The sequence below is a fragment of the Ursus maritimus genome, unplaced genomic scaffold (assembly GCF_017311325.1).
Source record: "Ursus maritimus isolate PB19 unplaced genomic scaffold, ASM1731132v1 scaffold_3, whole genome shotgun sequence".
In the NCBI taxonomy this organism is placed as follows: domain Eukaryota; kingdom Metazoa; phylum Chordata; class Mammalia; order Carnivora; family Ursidae; genus Ursus; species Ursus maritimus.
In genome coordinates, this window is record NW_024425563.1 from 98,448,555 (window position 1) to 98,463,489 (window position 14,935).

The 14,935-nt window shown below is 48.2% G+C and overlaps 1 protein-coding gene across 1 annotated transcript in view; it reads right to left on the reverse strand.

The window, feature by feature from the left end:
• Positions 1 to 14,935, reverse strand: part of GRB10 (growth factor receptor bound protein 10) — a 177,119-nt gene that overhangs the window by 78,443 nt on the left and 83,741 nt on the right. Inside the window, exon 4 of the mRNA XM_008703457.2 lies at positions 14,717 to 14,807. Within this exon, the coding sequence (XP_008701679.1) occupies positions 14,717 to 14,807 (91 nt within the window). The remainder of the gene's footprint in view (positions 1 to 14,716; positions 14,808 to 14,935) is intronic.

Here is a 14,935-nt window from a genome sequence, read left to right on the forward strand (position 1 = left end):
CTTTCCTTTTGCTTCACTGTCTAACTTCACACCTGGCACATAATAGGTGCTCAGTAAACTGGAGTTGAATGTCTAAACAATGGAGTCAGCAGCCTCCATAAATCCAGCCGTCGAATTTTCTGGAAAGTCAGCCAGGCAGCCTTCCCAAACTCTCTGGGTGGCTGCTGAGCCTCCAATCCTGTAGTTTCCAGGCCCACCAGGCAGGTGACACGCAGGCCACGAGGTGAACAAATGCCAGACTGTCTAATTCCAACAAAGGAGGACACGTGTGCAGGCAGGGGGACCGTGCAGGAAGCACTACCCAGCGGCCAGAGCTGTGCCCATGTGAGCCTCCCTGACCCTGTCAGGCCTACCGGGCCATCCCTGAGGTCACAGGGAAGACAGAAGGATGCAATTCTGTCCCCATTTAGGAAGTGCAGCCAACACTGTGCTCCCCTCGGGGCACCCCCGCCATGAGAAATCTCTCTTCCTCCGAAAGCACGCTCCTCCTCCATGCCAGCGTCTCTGGCTTCCCCACCCAACCGCGGATGCGGCTGAACCTCCCAGGAGAAGACACAGCTTCATACATCCTAACTCCCCCTCACTCCGCATGGTGCTGCCCACAGAGACACTGGAACAGGAGGAGCAGAGCTCTGAACTGGAAGAGCGCCATTTCCAAATGGAAGCTGAGAAATAGGGTACGTTTCTCAAGTCATGGACTCCCTGCTCATGTCTCCAAGGAGCAGACCCTTAGCCCTCGACAGAGCCTGATTCAGCACCCCCTTGAACAAACCTCCCTTGTCTTCTGTGTCCACTGCCCTGCGTGCTGGTCGAGGAGTAATTCAGAGAGACAGAGTGTGCAGGGGGCGGGGCTGGTATAAGAACAGTCACTGGGATCGCACAGACAATCCTTACACCACACCCATGAGCTACATGCTATCACGCCTATTCCACAGATTAGAAAACTGAGGCTCAGAGAGGTGAAAATACACACCCGGAGTCACACAGCTACTGCTGGACCCTCAGTTCCTACCCTGGGGAGCCTAAAAAGCCAACATTCTTTATAGTTTTTTTCCAAAGATTGAAAACGTGATCCCCAGTCTCAAGGAGCCTAGAAAGAAATAGAAAAGACAGACACATACTTGACAAACTATAAAACAAAACAGAGTTTTCAAGAGGGAAAATAAAGCAAACTGCAAGAGAAGATCCAAGAAGAAGCAACTTATTCAACAGGCAGCGGGGGCATCCAGGAAGGAGTCAGTACACGTCACCTGTAGTGATGGAAGGACCCCACAGTGTCTGAGAAACAGAATGGTGTGCCCAGACTGTGCTCAGAATACAAACAGCAGCCACACAGAGAAAGGGCAGAAGGCACAGTGCGTGGGCAACATGAATCCGTGTCACTGACGGTCCCCCGCGGGCTCTGGGGTAAAAACCCTCACGCTGTGATGCATACTCTGGCTGGCTCTGCGACAGCAGCTGGGGGTCATGACACTGAGCCCCTGAACGGGAAGCACTCCCCTGTGCAAAGCTGCCTTTAGCTAGCTGGAAACACAAGGAGGTTACAAGCCCGCCGGCGTTATTTTTATAAAATACACCCACAGCGACGGAAGGACCATCAGCCTATGCCCCCATCTCCTCTTGTGGTGCGCCCACCCCCAGGAAAGGTCAGGACTGTTATTAACGTCTCTCCTGGTCAGAACCAAATGCAGAATTGGGGCTGTCGGCTGCCACTCCCTGGCAGGTTCCGCGGGAAGCGGTGGACGGCGGTGCGAGCCACTGGGCGGGCTCTTGGCTGCCCCACCGGCAGCCAACTATTTAACCCACTCAAATGTCAGCTCGTCCCAGGATCCCAGAGAGGATGAGCCAGACCTGTGCCCGCCCACAGGTAAGAACCAGGAGTCTGGATAACCCGCTCAGAGATGGGAGTAATTTACGGCAGGGCACATATAACATTAGCCATGTCAACAGAAGCGACACTGGCAAACTCGTTAATTGACTTCTGAAGGCAGCAGGACATTCTGTCCCGAGGGATGGTCGCTCACTTTCCTTATGAAAACCTCCAGCTTGAGATCTGCCTTCGGGGAGAGGGTTTGACATCATATAAGAAAAAGAACTCATTCCAAAAAATATTCACCTGGAAGGGCTGGTTAACTGAGGTTTTAAAAAAACAAGTTAATTTAGGTAAAGCGTGATATAATGGGGAAAAGCATATTAGACTTCAGGAGAGAGCATAGGCTGGTTTTCTACCTAAGGGAGACCTAAGGATACTCTTTTATCACCGATCTTAATACTGAATTATATCTGAACTGTACCCACTGGTTTCAAAAAGGGATCGAAACTTCTTTGGATGGATGCAAAGGTCCATGTGTTCTATGGCCAATCAATTAAAACCTCATCGCTCACTGCTGTCCCCTGGGCCCGGCATGGCCTAGACAAGCAACAAGATATTTGTTGAATGAATGTAAGAAACAGGAAAAGTAAGGGGCAAGAGGAAGAAAAGCCAACATGCAGGAGGAACACAGGACACATGGGGAGATAAAGGCCCCTATGAGCGGTGAGCATCCTGCAGAGATGAAACATGAAATATTAATGGCGTCCAATGATCCGCTAAAAGGAAACAGGCAAGCGTGGCGTGAGCCATCAGAGCATCAGGGAAGTGAGCCTAAGAGCTGAGACCCGGGGATCACAGAGGGTGACAAGAAGGAGTGTTTCAGTGCCAAAGGGGAACGGGAAGCGGGGAGGTCCCCAGCTTGCCCGACGCTGAGGAAGACAGAGCGAGCAGGCGCCTCGATGGCTTTTTATTCTGTGTTCCTCATGGAGATGGGTACTCTTCCAAGTGCAAAGGACAGAGTGAGCACAGTGTCCGGGATGGGGAGCTGGCTGCAGGGATCCAACCTATCTGGCTGCTTCCCAGGACAAGGAACATTCAGCCCCTACCTCTAAAGCCTCATTCTGACACACTGAAAACTCTGAGGAGTCAGAAGGCCAGGAAGGCATGAGCGGATCCTGCAGAACGGAGGTTAACTCCAGAGGCAGAACAGCCCAGGGGTGGGAGCCCACCAACCCGCCGGGGCCAAACTGGGCTCTGCCACGCCACAGGGGGATGATCTGGGTGACTCTTCTGACGTCTGGGCCTCCGTTTCCTCCCCTGTAAATATGGGATAAAGACAGTGCCCACGTGTGGCACAGTCAGGAGAATTCGCTGGTTGACAGGTGAAGGACCTATTTTTATAACAGGGAAGTCACCTAAATGGGTAAGAAACAGAGGAAAGAGAAACACGGCCCATGTTTCTGAAGGTCTGTAATACTGTCGTTTGAATGGATACTGCAGAAGAAGCATTAATCACATGGGCAAATGCAATAATTAGACGTGGCCTGAATGCATTTCGTTTTCCAAAAGGCAGAAAGATGTCATTCTGTGGGAGAAGGATTACAGATAGTTTTCCCCCTAGCTTTTTGCCATCTCGGCCCTAAGAAAAGGTGTTTAGGCATGGTGGGGGGGTGAAAGAAACCAAAATTATCATCAACTTTGGCTTCAATGTCCAACCAGAGGCCAATATTCATTACTATTTGGGATTTTGTTGAACACGTCAGAAGAAGGACTTTATCTTTAAGGGACAGCATCGTTTCCCCATAAGGGGATGATACTAAAATACAAGTTACCTTTGTGTGTGTGTTTGTGTGTGTGTGTGTGTGTGTGTGTGTGTGTGTGTGTGAAGCAGGTAAAATGTCGACAATATTCTCATGGATAATATACTAAAAGATGGACATTCGATGAGCCAAGACAAGCTGAGTCCAAGAGCTACGATCAACAGGAGTCTTCTCAGCTGACTTTCTGATTTCGTCCTCTGTCATCCCCCCTCAAATGCGCCTAACACCCCCTAAATGGCCAGGGGAAGGGAAGGTCTTTGGTCGCCTGGAATCACCAGAGCCTCCCTCATGGAGGGTAGGGGTGGGAACTCAGGGCCTTTCCGGAACCCACAGGGGCATCTATGGCATGTGCATTCAGGAATTCCTAAATAATCATCTACTAGACACAAGTATGAACAAGGCGCTAGAGCAAAAGCTTCAGGATAAGTAAGACATGGCTCTTCCGCTCAAAAAAACGCACGATCTCAGGAGAAAGGGGGAAATACGGTCCATAAAGTAACACTCACTCCTAACAGCCTATACGAACAGGTGCATGCTACAGGCTTCCCCTAAATTACTTCCAAATGTAAAGATGCATGGACACTTTACCACTGAGTGACTCTCAGTCACTTCTGGGCAAGTCACCGAACATATCTGGCTCAGTGTCCCAATCTGCGACTCTAACGACTCGGCGAAAACAGAGAAGACACGTGGGAAGTTTCAGTTCAGCAAGTTATCATCATTCTATTAGTATTTTTCATGGTAATTACGCGAGACGGGTATTTGCTATTGAAAAATCTAAACCACAACGTAGTCCCAAGTCTCCCACGGACACAGCATGCCACCACTGGAAGAAACAAGAACCAAGAGATATTTGACCTGCCCTAAGCCTGGCCACCCCCAGCATCTGTGACATTGGCCAAGGGTCCCTGCAGGGGAAGACTCAAAACAAAACGATCTTTCCTGATCCACTTCACCTTCTCTACTGACATTCTCTTCTAACTCTGTCTCTTCCACTTGGCAAACAGATTATCCAACGAGATGTAGGGAGCTCGGAAACAGCCCCACTGCACATGTGCTCGCCACACGTGGTTCTGCACATTGTAAGTGCACGCCCACAACCAATGCTTCCAGCTTACAGAGGAGCGAGAGAAGAGAGCACAGCCAGAAGAGAGCAGCGATGGCTTGGACAGGAGTATGGAAGACCAGGACCAGAAGGTGCCCTGCAACTCCAGGAGCCAGGTGCTAGAGTCCGGTGTCTCCATGGGAGCCCGGGGTCTCTGAATGTGTGACTCCGGGCGCCGAGGGCAATGTCTGCAATGCCTCTGGGGAGGCTTCATTGTGATGCTCACACATCCCTGTCTCCAGACGGACTGCGGTCCCAAAATGAACATGCACACGACTCTAGCGACCTTCATGCATGGACGAGAAACCTCTCTCAGCTCGTTGGGGCATCCTGCTCAGCTGTGCCCTGGTGAGGGTATGACCACACAGCTCAGCTTCAGCAGCAGACAGGAAGAGCCATCAGAAACAGCTTGTTTATTTTTATTTTTTTTAAGATTTTTTTATTTATTTATGTGACAGAGAGACAGCCAGTGAGAGAGGAAACACAGCAGGGGGAGTGGGAGAGGAAGAAGCAGGCTCCCAGCAGAGGAGCCCGACATGGGGCTCGATCCCAGAACTCCAGGATCACGCCCTGAGCTGAAGGCAGACGCTTAACGACTGCGCTACATAGGCGCCCCTGTTTATTTTTTATTTTAAGATTTATTTATTTGGTAGAGAGAGAGATAAAGAGAGAGAACACAAGGAGGGAGGAGGGGCAGAGGGAGAGGGAGAAGCAGACTCCTCACTGAGCAGGAAGCCTGATGTGGGACTCAATCCCAGGACCCTGGGATCACGACCTGAGCCGAAGGCAGACGCTTCACCGACTGAGCCACCCAGGCGCCCCAGAAACAGCTTGTTTAAAATGAGAAAAGACCAAACTTTTTTAAAAAAACCACAATCCTCTGAAACTTCACATTAACAAACATACTGTCAGAAGAAAGCTAAGCCCAGAACGACTGTGTTATTAATTCCACCCCCAAGGATGGACCCGAAGGTCCTGAGAGCAGGGACTCCAACGGGTACCGTACACCTGGTCTCCTGCTGCACCATCCCCGGGAGCCGCAGATGCACACGGACGGATGTGTGTGGCCCTCGGAGCAGAATTCGGCCACACAAGGAATGAAACTGGGACGCACATTACCGCCAGCATGAACCTCGAAGACACCGTGCTCAGTGAGAGGAGCCACCACAAAGAACAAAGAGTACAGGACTCAACGTCTGTGACGTAACCAGAAGGCGCGAAATCGCAGAGAGAGATAGCAGCGTGGAGGTTACCAAGAGCTGGGGGAATCACTGCTTTAGTACACGCAGACTTCCTGTTTGGGGCGATACCAAAGGTTTTGGAATAGACGGTGCTAGTAACTGCCCAACGCCGTGAACATAATGAACGCCTCGGAACTGCGCACTTACAAGTTAAATGATCTATTTGATGGCATATGTATTTTTACCACCGTAAAAACATATCCTTAAAAACCTGTCCAGAGCAATTCTAATGACCAGAAAACCACCGACTCTTAAAGGAAACACAAGCCTTCCTGCAGTGTGGGGCTGGGAGAGGCGTGAAGCCTCTGCAGCGACTGTCACACAAAAATAAGCAGCTTATGTTGCAACAAGCTAATACACACAAGCGTACCAAATCCTCCTGCCAGAGAGAAAGAACAGGTCAAGGAAAGTCACAGCGAGTCTTGTGTTTTTGACGCCGGGTCCCTTGCGAAGAACCAGCCAAGTCGACATCAGCCACATGGCACAAACCTTCAGGCCTCGCATCAGAGCATCAAGGGCCTTGCAGATGACGGGAGGCAGAGAACACGCTGGACTTTTGCCAAATTCTGTCCTGCGGTCCCAGGGCATCTGGTGAAGAGGAACCCGAGCACTGACCCTGGTGTCAGATGCAAGGAGGGGGAGGGGAGGCTCAGAGAGGCAGGGAGGAGGGCCCCACAGGGTCGGCGGTTCCTGTGACCCCCAAGCTCACTCGGTGCAGACCCGGGGACTGGAGGCACCACAGGCAGAGAAAAGCAGGTGGGATCTGGACACGCGTGACACATGTGCCTTCCTACCCCAATCCCAGGCCTCGAGCCTTGGACACTGCCTTGCCCAGCTCTGTCGCCACATTTCCCAGGTGACATGAGTGTCCGTGGTCAAACACACAGCATGCTTTCCCAGGTGTGCCTTCTGCCAGTTTCCTATTTGATTATTTAGAGGGCTTGAAACACACACGGAGGCTACTAACAGTCTGCGTGTTAAATGCTCCGCAAGGACTTTTCTCAGGCTGGAGTGTGCCCGTTAGTGTTTAAAATCTGCTCCCTGCACAGACGTGTACCTGTTGTGTCCTCAAACACCAGTTTTCCTTTACGGTGGTGCTGAATCTTACCAAGGAAATTCTGTCTTAGCCTGAGGACATAACGATTCTCACAACTCATCAGACTAAGTTTTGGTTTTTTTTTTTTTTTTTAAGATTGTATTTATTTATTTGATAGAGAGCGACACAGCGAAAAAGGGAACACAAGCAGGGGGAGTGGGAGAGGGGGAAGCAGGCTTCCTGCTGAGCAGGGAGTCCGATGTGGGTCTTGATCCTAGGACCCTGGGATCACGCCCTGAGCCAAAGGCAGACGCTTAACAACTGAGCCACTCAGGTGCCCCTATTAGACTAAGTTCTTTAAAAACGCTATTTTCTACTTGTAGTGACTGAATTGGCCTGAAATTGATGATCAAGGATAGGATGGGGGCAGGGATCAAGTCCCCCCCACCCGGCCCCATGGGTCCTCGCTGCTCTGCCGGGACTTCTCCGAGCTGCACTGAGTTTCCATAACATGTGGGGCTCTTTATAACGTGTCTATTCTGGCCCTTAGGTCTATGCATCCTTGAATCATTGCCATGCTTTCCTAATCATGATGGCTCCTGAGAAAGCCTTGTTATCATTCGTCCGCATGAAAGTTAGGAGCCATCCGGGGTGCCCGCTGGCTGGGTCGGCAGAGCGTGTGACTCTTGATCTTGGGGTTGTGGGTTCAAGCACCACGTTGGGTGTAGAGATGATTTAAAATCTTTAAAACAAATAAATACGGCTAAGAGCCATCTGACAAGTCATAACCAAAACTCTGCAAAATGTGGTCGCGTGTGCATTAAATTTGAAGACAAACTTGATAACATGCGGTATCTTTGCAAGTTAAGGCTTATGAGTCGTGATCATGGGAGAGCGCTCCAATTCTTTACATCTTTTTTATGTCCTTCAGCTGCTACTTACAAGATCATCGAGTTTAATTTACTCCTGGCTACCTTCTGGTTCTACTACTACTGTCAGTGGGGTTTCTTTTTACATTACGCTACCCGATTGTTCCCGATTGTGGCATTTTATCTGTTGATCTCCCGTTGTATCGGCCAGCTTGAAGAACTCACTCTATTTTAAAAGTCTGTAAGTCTGTGTGGATCTTCTGTCTGGGTAATTTGCAAATAGGCACAGGTTTCATTGCTCCATATAAGTCTGCATTTCTGTTCCTCTATTTACCGTTTTGCTGCACTGGCGAAGACCTCTAGTGACAGCAGGCACTTGGGCATGACTCTGTGCTTTCATGGGCACGACTAATACCATTCCTGTCAGTACGATGGATGCTGTGCGCTTGTGGCAGGTTACAGAGATTTCCTAAAGCGCTGCCTTAGTCAGGGTTTTGCTCTCATCATGTGTTCCGTATTCTCTGAGTGGAGAATTGTATATGTTTTTGTGGTCGCTGGTGAGGTACCGTTCTTACCCCCAAATCTTTGAATGTGTCAATGTCTTTACCATCTAACGTTGGTAAAGCATCCTTGCGTGATTATAACGAACCCAACTTGGTCATAACATTTGTTTGTCTGACGTTTAATTTAAGGCAAACAGCTAAATTTGACTCCTGTTTTACATGGTTCTATGATTACATGAAATATGTCTGTATGTGGATTTCTTGTGCTGTTTCCTGCAGGGCTACAGAGCACTGTCAGATGAGTGGAGGGTCTGGTCTCTACCTCTCTGACAGTTCATATAAAGGGAGCAATGATCTGCTCCTTGAAGGTTTTAGGACACTCATCTGCAAAACCCCAAGCACTTCTGAAGGGCTGGTATTGATTACGGACTCCATTCTGCCAGAGTTAATGCCTTATTAAGATTTTGTATTTTGCAGGGCACCTGTGTGGCTCAGTCGGTGAAGCATCTGTCTTTAGCTCGGGTCGTGATCCCAGGGTTCTGGGATCGAGCCCCACGTCGGGCTCCCTGCTCAGCAAGAGAGTCTGCTTCTCCCTCTACCTCTGCCTCTCCCCCAGCTCATGCTCCCTCTCTCTAGCAAAAATAAATGTAATAAAATCTTAAAAAAAAAAAAAAAGATTTTGTGTTTTGCCAAGAGTCGAATTACATTTCATTTTGCTTTCCTCTTTCAACTCTTCTTCCTTATTTCTTCCGAATTCTGTACCTAAAACTTTTGAGTGCTGTCCACACCACTCACAGAGCTGTACATTCTGTCATGTCACAGAACATTCCATACGCATTGTACAGGAGAAATAGTCTTGGTTTTCTTAGGTAATCTCTAGGATAGTTCTTCTTTCTAATGGGTTCAGGGCAGTTTTAGGTTTACAACAAAATTCAGAGGAGGGTACGGAGATCTCCCATATACCCACTGCCCCCCTACAAGCATGGCCTCCCCCACGGTCAACTTCACTCACTAGAATAGTACTTTTTTTTCCCTTTGTTACCACAGAAAAACCTATGCTGACACATCATAACCACCGGAAGTCCATAGTTGACCTTAGGGCACACTCTTGGTGTTGAACGTTTCATGGGTTTGGACAAACATATCCATTTTTATGACATCATACACAGTACTGTCACTGCCCTAAATCCTCTCTGCTCTGCCTAGTCATGTTTTCCCATTGCCACCCTGGCAACCATTGGTCTCTTCACTGTTTACAGTTTTTCCTTTTCCAGAACGTCACAGACTTGGAATCGCACTGCATGTCGATTTTTCACACTGGCTGCTTCCATGCAGAAATACGCATACCAGCTTCCTCCCGGTCCTTCCGTGACTTGATAGCTCATTTCTTCCTAGCGCTGAATAATACTGGGTTGTCTGTATGGACCACCTTATTTATCCATTCATCTAATGAAGGACATCATGGCCGCTTCCACGCTCTTTGGCAATTATGAACAAAGCAGCTACGCATATCTCCGTGCAGGCTTCTGTGTGGACGTAAGTTTTCAACTCTTCTGGGTAACAAGGATCTACGGTAAGAGTAAGCTTAGTTTTGTAAGAAACTGGCAAACTGCCCACCAAAGCCGCTGCGCCATTTTGCATTCCCACCAACAGTGAAGGAGAGTTCCCGTGGCTCCAAATTCCTTGTCAGAGTTAGGTGTTGCCATTTTGTTTTTATGTTTCTCCGATCCATTATCCATTCCCTCATATTTTCACATTCACAGGGATGAAGGGCTCACGGCTTTCTTGTGTTATTGTTGGAACTCCCTGACGTGCTCTCCATGTGGTTTTCCTGTGCCCATCTCCCTCCTGAGTGTCTGTGCTAGAGGTGTGAGGTTTTGGTAGATTTTACAGAAGACTGGCTCTTGGTTTTGCTCCTACCTATTGATACTTTCTTCATCATTCCCATAATATCTGACCATAGTTTTTGTAACTACTCCCTCTACATTCCTTAGCATTCTTCATTTGTCATGCTCCTAATTTCCTTTCTTCTGCAAAGATTAGAAATGGAGTCTCGAATACCTTATACAATTTTCTACCTGAATTACACTCATTTTTCACTCAGTTCTAAACGACTGGTACTTTCATTGTGACCTCCTCTGTAATCCACGAGTGGAGCAGTGGTGTGTTTAAAGTTTCCACGCACATGTTTACGTGTTTTCGTTTTGAACTTTTTCTCTTGATTTCTGATTTAATCTTACTGGGTCGAAGAACGTGGCTTGCATGGAATACATTGCTTAAAATTTAGTGCAAAAAATAAATTTAAAAAATAAAATAAAATTAAGTGCAGTTTCCCAAACATGGTCAACTTTTTAAAAAGCTACACAGATTTTTTAAAAGAATCAAGAGTCTGTTACGTGCAGGGTTCTATATATTTCTACTAATCCGGGCCTGTTAATACTGTTACAGATACGCTTGAAATTACTCAACAATCATGTTTTCTATTTTCTGCTTGACGTCCTTTTTATTTTTCACATCTTGTTTCTCTTACTTTTCTATGATGTTGGTTGTTTTTATGAAATATAGATTCCCTTATATGTTTTTCTGTTAGATTAGAAACTAGATACGTATATTGCTTCAGTAATTACAGTTGACATTTTAGTTGCAACTAAGATTTTAAAATACGTAACTAAGGGGGTGCCTGGCCGGCTCAGTTCATTGAGGGACTGACTCAACGCCTGTTTCTAAACAGGTCATGATCTCAGGGTCATGAGACTGAGCCCCATGTCGGGCTCTACACTTGAGATTCTCCCTCTCCCTCTGCCCCCCACCCCCACACTCTCTCTCTCAAATAAATAAATACAATCTTTAAAATACATAACTAAGTATACTTTTTTCTAATACAGTCTCAAATCATTTTACAGTCCACTTCTCCTAACTGGAGTCTTATTACATAATCGCTCATAGAACACACCCTAAAATGTTATTAGGATATAACCATACATAGAACAAACTCAAAAGACAGAGTCTCTCTCTCTCTCTCTCTCTCTCTCACACACACACACACACACACACACACACACACACAGTCGGGGCATCTGATTATCGAAAGGTCAGTTTAACTTTAGTTTAACAATTCGTATGGAACTGAACTTATAAAATAGCATGCCCCTTTCTCCGTGCCCTGCAAGGCACTCACGATCTTCTTTCTGAAGTACAACTTTCAATAAATCTTTCAGAGAAGACTGCCAGTAACAAATTTTCTTGATTTTTGCCTGAAAAAGCTTTCTTCTGCTTTCAGTACATACAGTACTCGCAGACGGATGGTCACGTTCCCCGAAGTGCTCTGAAAACACCCGCGTCAGCCTCTGGCACTTGCTGGGCTCGCGTAGGCTGCCGGTCCGATGGTCGCTCGGGCGTTGGAAGTCTGCATTTTCCCCACGGATCCTCTCTTTGCCTTCCACTTTCTGGAACCTGCCAGATGCTTCCAGATGTAGATTAATCTTCCTTTTTCCTCTTGGTTCTTTGAGCCCCCTCTGGGGGCTGTCTGTCCAGTTCTGGCCAATTCCCACCAATCTCTCTTCAAACATCTCCTCTCCCTGCCCCCTGCACGCTCCAGGACATGTGAGTGTCTGGGTCCAACGGCCCGCTCACGTTTTCCCAGGTCTCTCTGTGCTGTAGGGAGGTGATGCCAGCTCATTAATTCTCCTTAGACAGAATCCAGCACTTTGAAAATGCCAATATATTTCACTTCTAAAACGAGGACTCTCTCCCCGCCACCTGTTCCTGTCGTCCCACTGCGCTTTGGTTTGTCCTCTATGACACTACACTTTTGTTCACCTCCCTGAGCAGGACATACACACTTCTTCAGAGCCATGGTCAGCCCCATCTTCGCTGCATATGGAAAGCAGTGGTCTGCTGATTCTGGTGGCTGTATTTCTCAGTGTTTAGGGACTTCAGTGTGTAGATTCTTTGCGGGTGGCTTGGGCTCTGTTTCCCGCACGCCCCTCCCTGTGTGGGGATGGGGCAGGGCGCTCAGCACTGCTGCTGTCTCTTGGAAGGCTCCTGGGCCCTGCCAGCCGTGCCTGGCTCCCCGATCTGAACCGCCCTCCATCCTCCCTGATCTGAACTGCCCTCCATCGCTGGTGGCTTCAAAAACCCAGTGGAAATAAGCATGGGCACTGCTCACTCTCTAAAAACATCTGTCCCGTGGCCCAGCCAGGGTGAGTCCCTCTGATTTCCCTGTTTTACATGCAATGTGTGCAGAATTATTGAGGATCAGAGGGAAAGGTGCTCAAGGTCACAGGGGGAGGCACGTTCACTCATTCCCTTCGGCCCTGCCTCAGCTGCTGGGACGTGCCCAACACTCAGCTTTAGCTGCCAACGTGTAAGTCTGGAGCAAGGAAGGAAATCCGCTCTGTTCTGCATGAAGCCCACTCCACCTTCTGTGTTCAACCCTCACGGCCACTCACCGAGCAGCTGAGAGATCCATGGCATACTTGAATGTACACCTTAGATAGTTTTAAACCTTGAAAAAGCTTTTAAGCTTGCTTTCTTCTTTCCTTTTTAAAGATTTTATTTATTTGACACACAGAGAGCACGAACCGGGGGAATAGCAGAGGGAAAGGGAGAAGCAGACTCCCCGCTGAGCAGGGAGCCTGACATGGGGCTCGATCCCAAGACCCTGAGATCATAACCTGAGCCGAAGACAGATGCTTAACTGACTGAGCCACCCAGGTGCCCCAAGCTTTAAGCTTTAAAAAGTTCTTTCAGTGTAATTTTTTTTCTAACTTTCTAATTATTGACAATATTAACTAATCAGGTTCTTTCTCCTTGCAAGTGTTCTCAAAGATGACCCTAACGTGATGCTCGACACGGAAAATCCCGACTGTTTGACGTAGCTTCTAACACCTGCAAAAACGGCCCTTTGACTTCATGGGAAGCTCCCACCTCTTATTTTTGCTAAATTTCAACCTCTTTCTGATTAAGCCATTTTAAAAACCTGATTATTCTAATTCCTCCCAACTCAAAAGCCTATAACGTATTGTACTTAACCTCTCCAGTAATCCAAACTATGAGCCGTGGGCATTTTTCCTAACCCCTCCCCCAGTCAGAAGGGTTCCCCTTCCCGGGCTGCCCGCCCACCCGCCCAATCAAAACGGGCACCATTAGACCTAATTTGCTTTTAACCCCTGTCCTTTGTTTCCCGTGATGATCCCATCAGAAATGAACAGAACGGGAATAGAAGGAATCAAAGCAAGGTACAGAATTACCAAGAACACAGACACAGAAAACTAGCCTGAGTGCAAATACACACAAGTCGAAATTGAGAGGATTTCACCATGGAGGAGTCCCCCGAGAGGTAACGTCAGGTTGCCTTCACTGCATCCTGAGATAAGTCATGTGGAACTGATTTTGAAGTTCTGCTCCCTGCAGTTGGCTCACTGAACAGAAATACGGGTTTCCCCTCGTTATTTGGATGTCAGCGGTCCTGAGACCTTTCCTAAGCTGAAATGGTGTAAGACAAAGAAGCATTACCATTAATTCATAGGACAAATTTGGTGAGCGTTCCAAGAACCAAAAACCACCTGTCTCAGCCTCCTCTGACACCTTAAGGCAGATCTTGCTAAGGGTTGAACAAAGCCCATGGACATGAAGCGCAGACCCTCGCAGCTCGAAGCTCTGACAGCTGGATGCTGAAATGCTGAGCGCAGCTCCGGGGGAAGGCGCTTGGCGGGGTCACCGTCCTGCTCAGTGCCTGCTGCTGCTAGAACGGCTCCCTGCGAAAGCAACGCTGAGTCTTTCTTTCTTTTCTTTCTTTCTTTTTTTTTATGTTTTATTTATTTATTTGTCAGAGAGAGCTGGCGAGCACAAGCAGGGAGAGCGGCAGGCAGAGGAGAGAAGCAGACTCCCCGCTGAGCAAAGATTCCCCAGGACTTAACCCCGGGACCCTGGGATCACGACCTGAGCCAAAGGCATACACTTAACCAACTGAGCCACCTAGGCGTCCCAAAAGCAACGCTGAGTCTTTCTTTCCAAAAGCGGAAATCCTCTTCGGATTTCTTCAGGTGAGCAAAACAGGTCCTAAGGTAGGTCTTTCTAAAGGGGAGTGTGAAACAGACTTTCAAAAAGCAAGGGATACCTGTATATCAAGATATTGCAACCAAGTTTTGTGTGTGCGTGTTTTCTGTTTTGGAATTTGTTTTCCTTAAAGGGGAAAAGAGCCAAGGTCGGAACCGTCTCGTGGGAGTGCCAAGAACAATTTCGTGGAATACAGAGTCCTAGCTCCATGGCAAAGCTGCAGCTGCGGCTTACGGCATCTGTGGTGCCACGTTTTTGTCACTCCTTACCCTGGTGATGCGTGAGCCGGTCCGACGGGGCTGCGAAGCCAGGTCCTGCCAGGTCTCGGGGACTGAGAGGGGGTGCCTGCTCCACCTGGTCCTAGAGAAGACGGGGCACAAAGGCTTTGGTCAAAAGAAGCATTTTGCACGTGTCCACATCCACCCTCCGCCGCATGTCCTTCCTCCTGAACTTCTTACCTCCATGTATTTACCTTCTGGGCGTTTAAA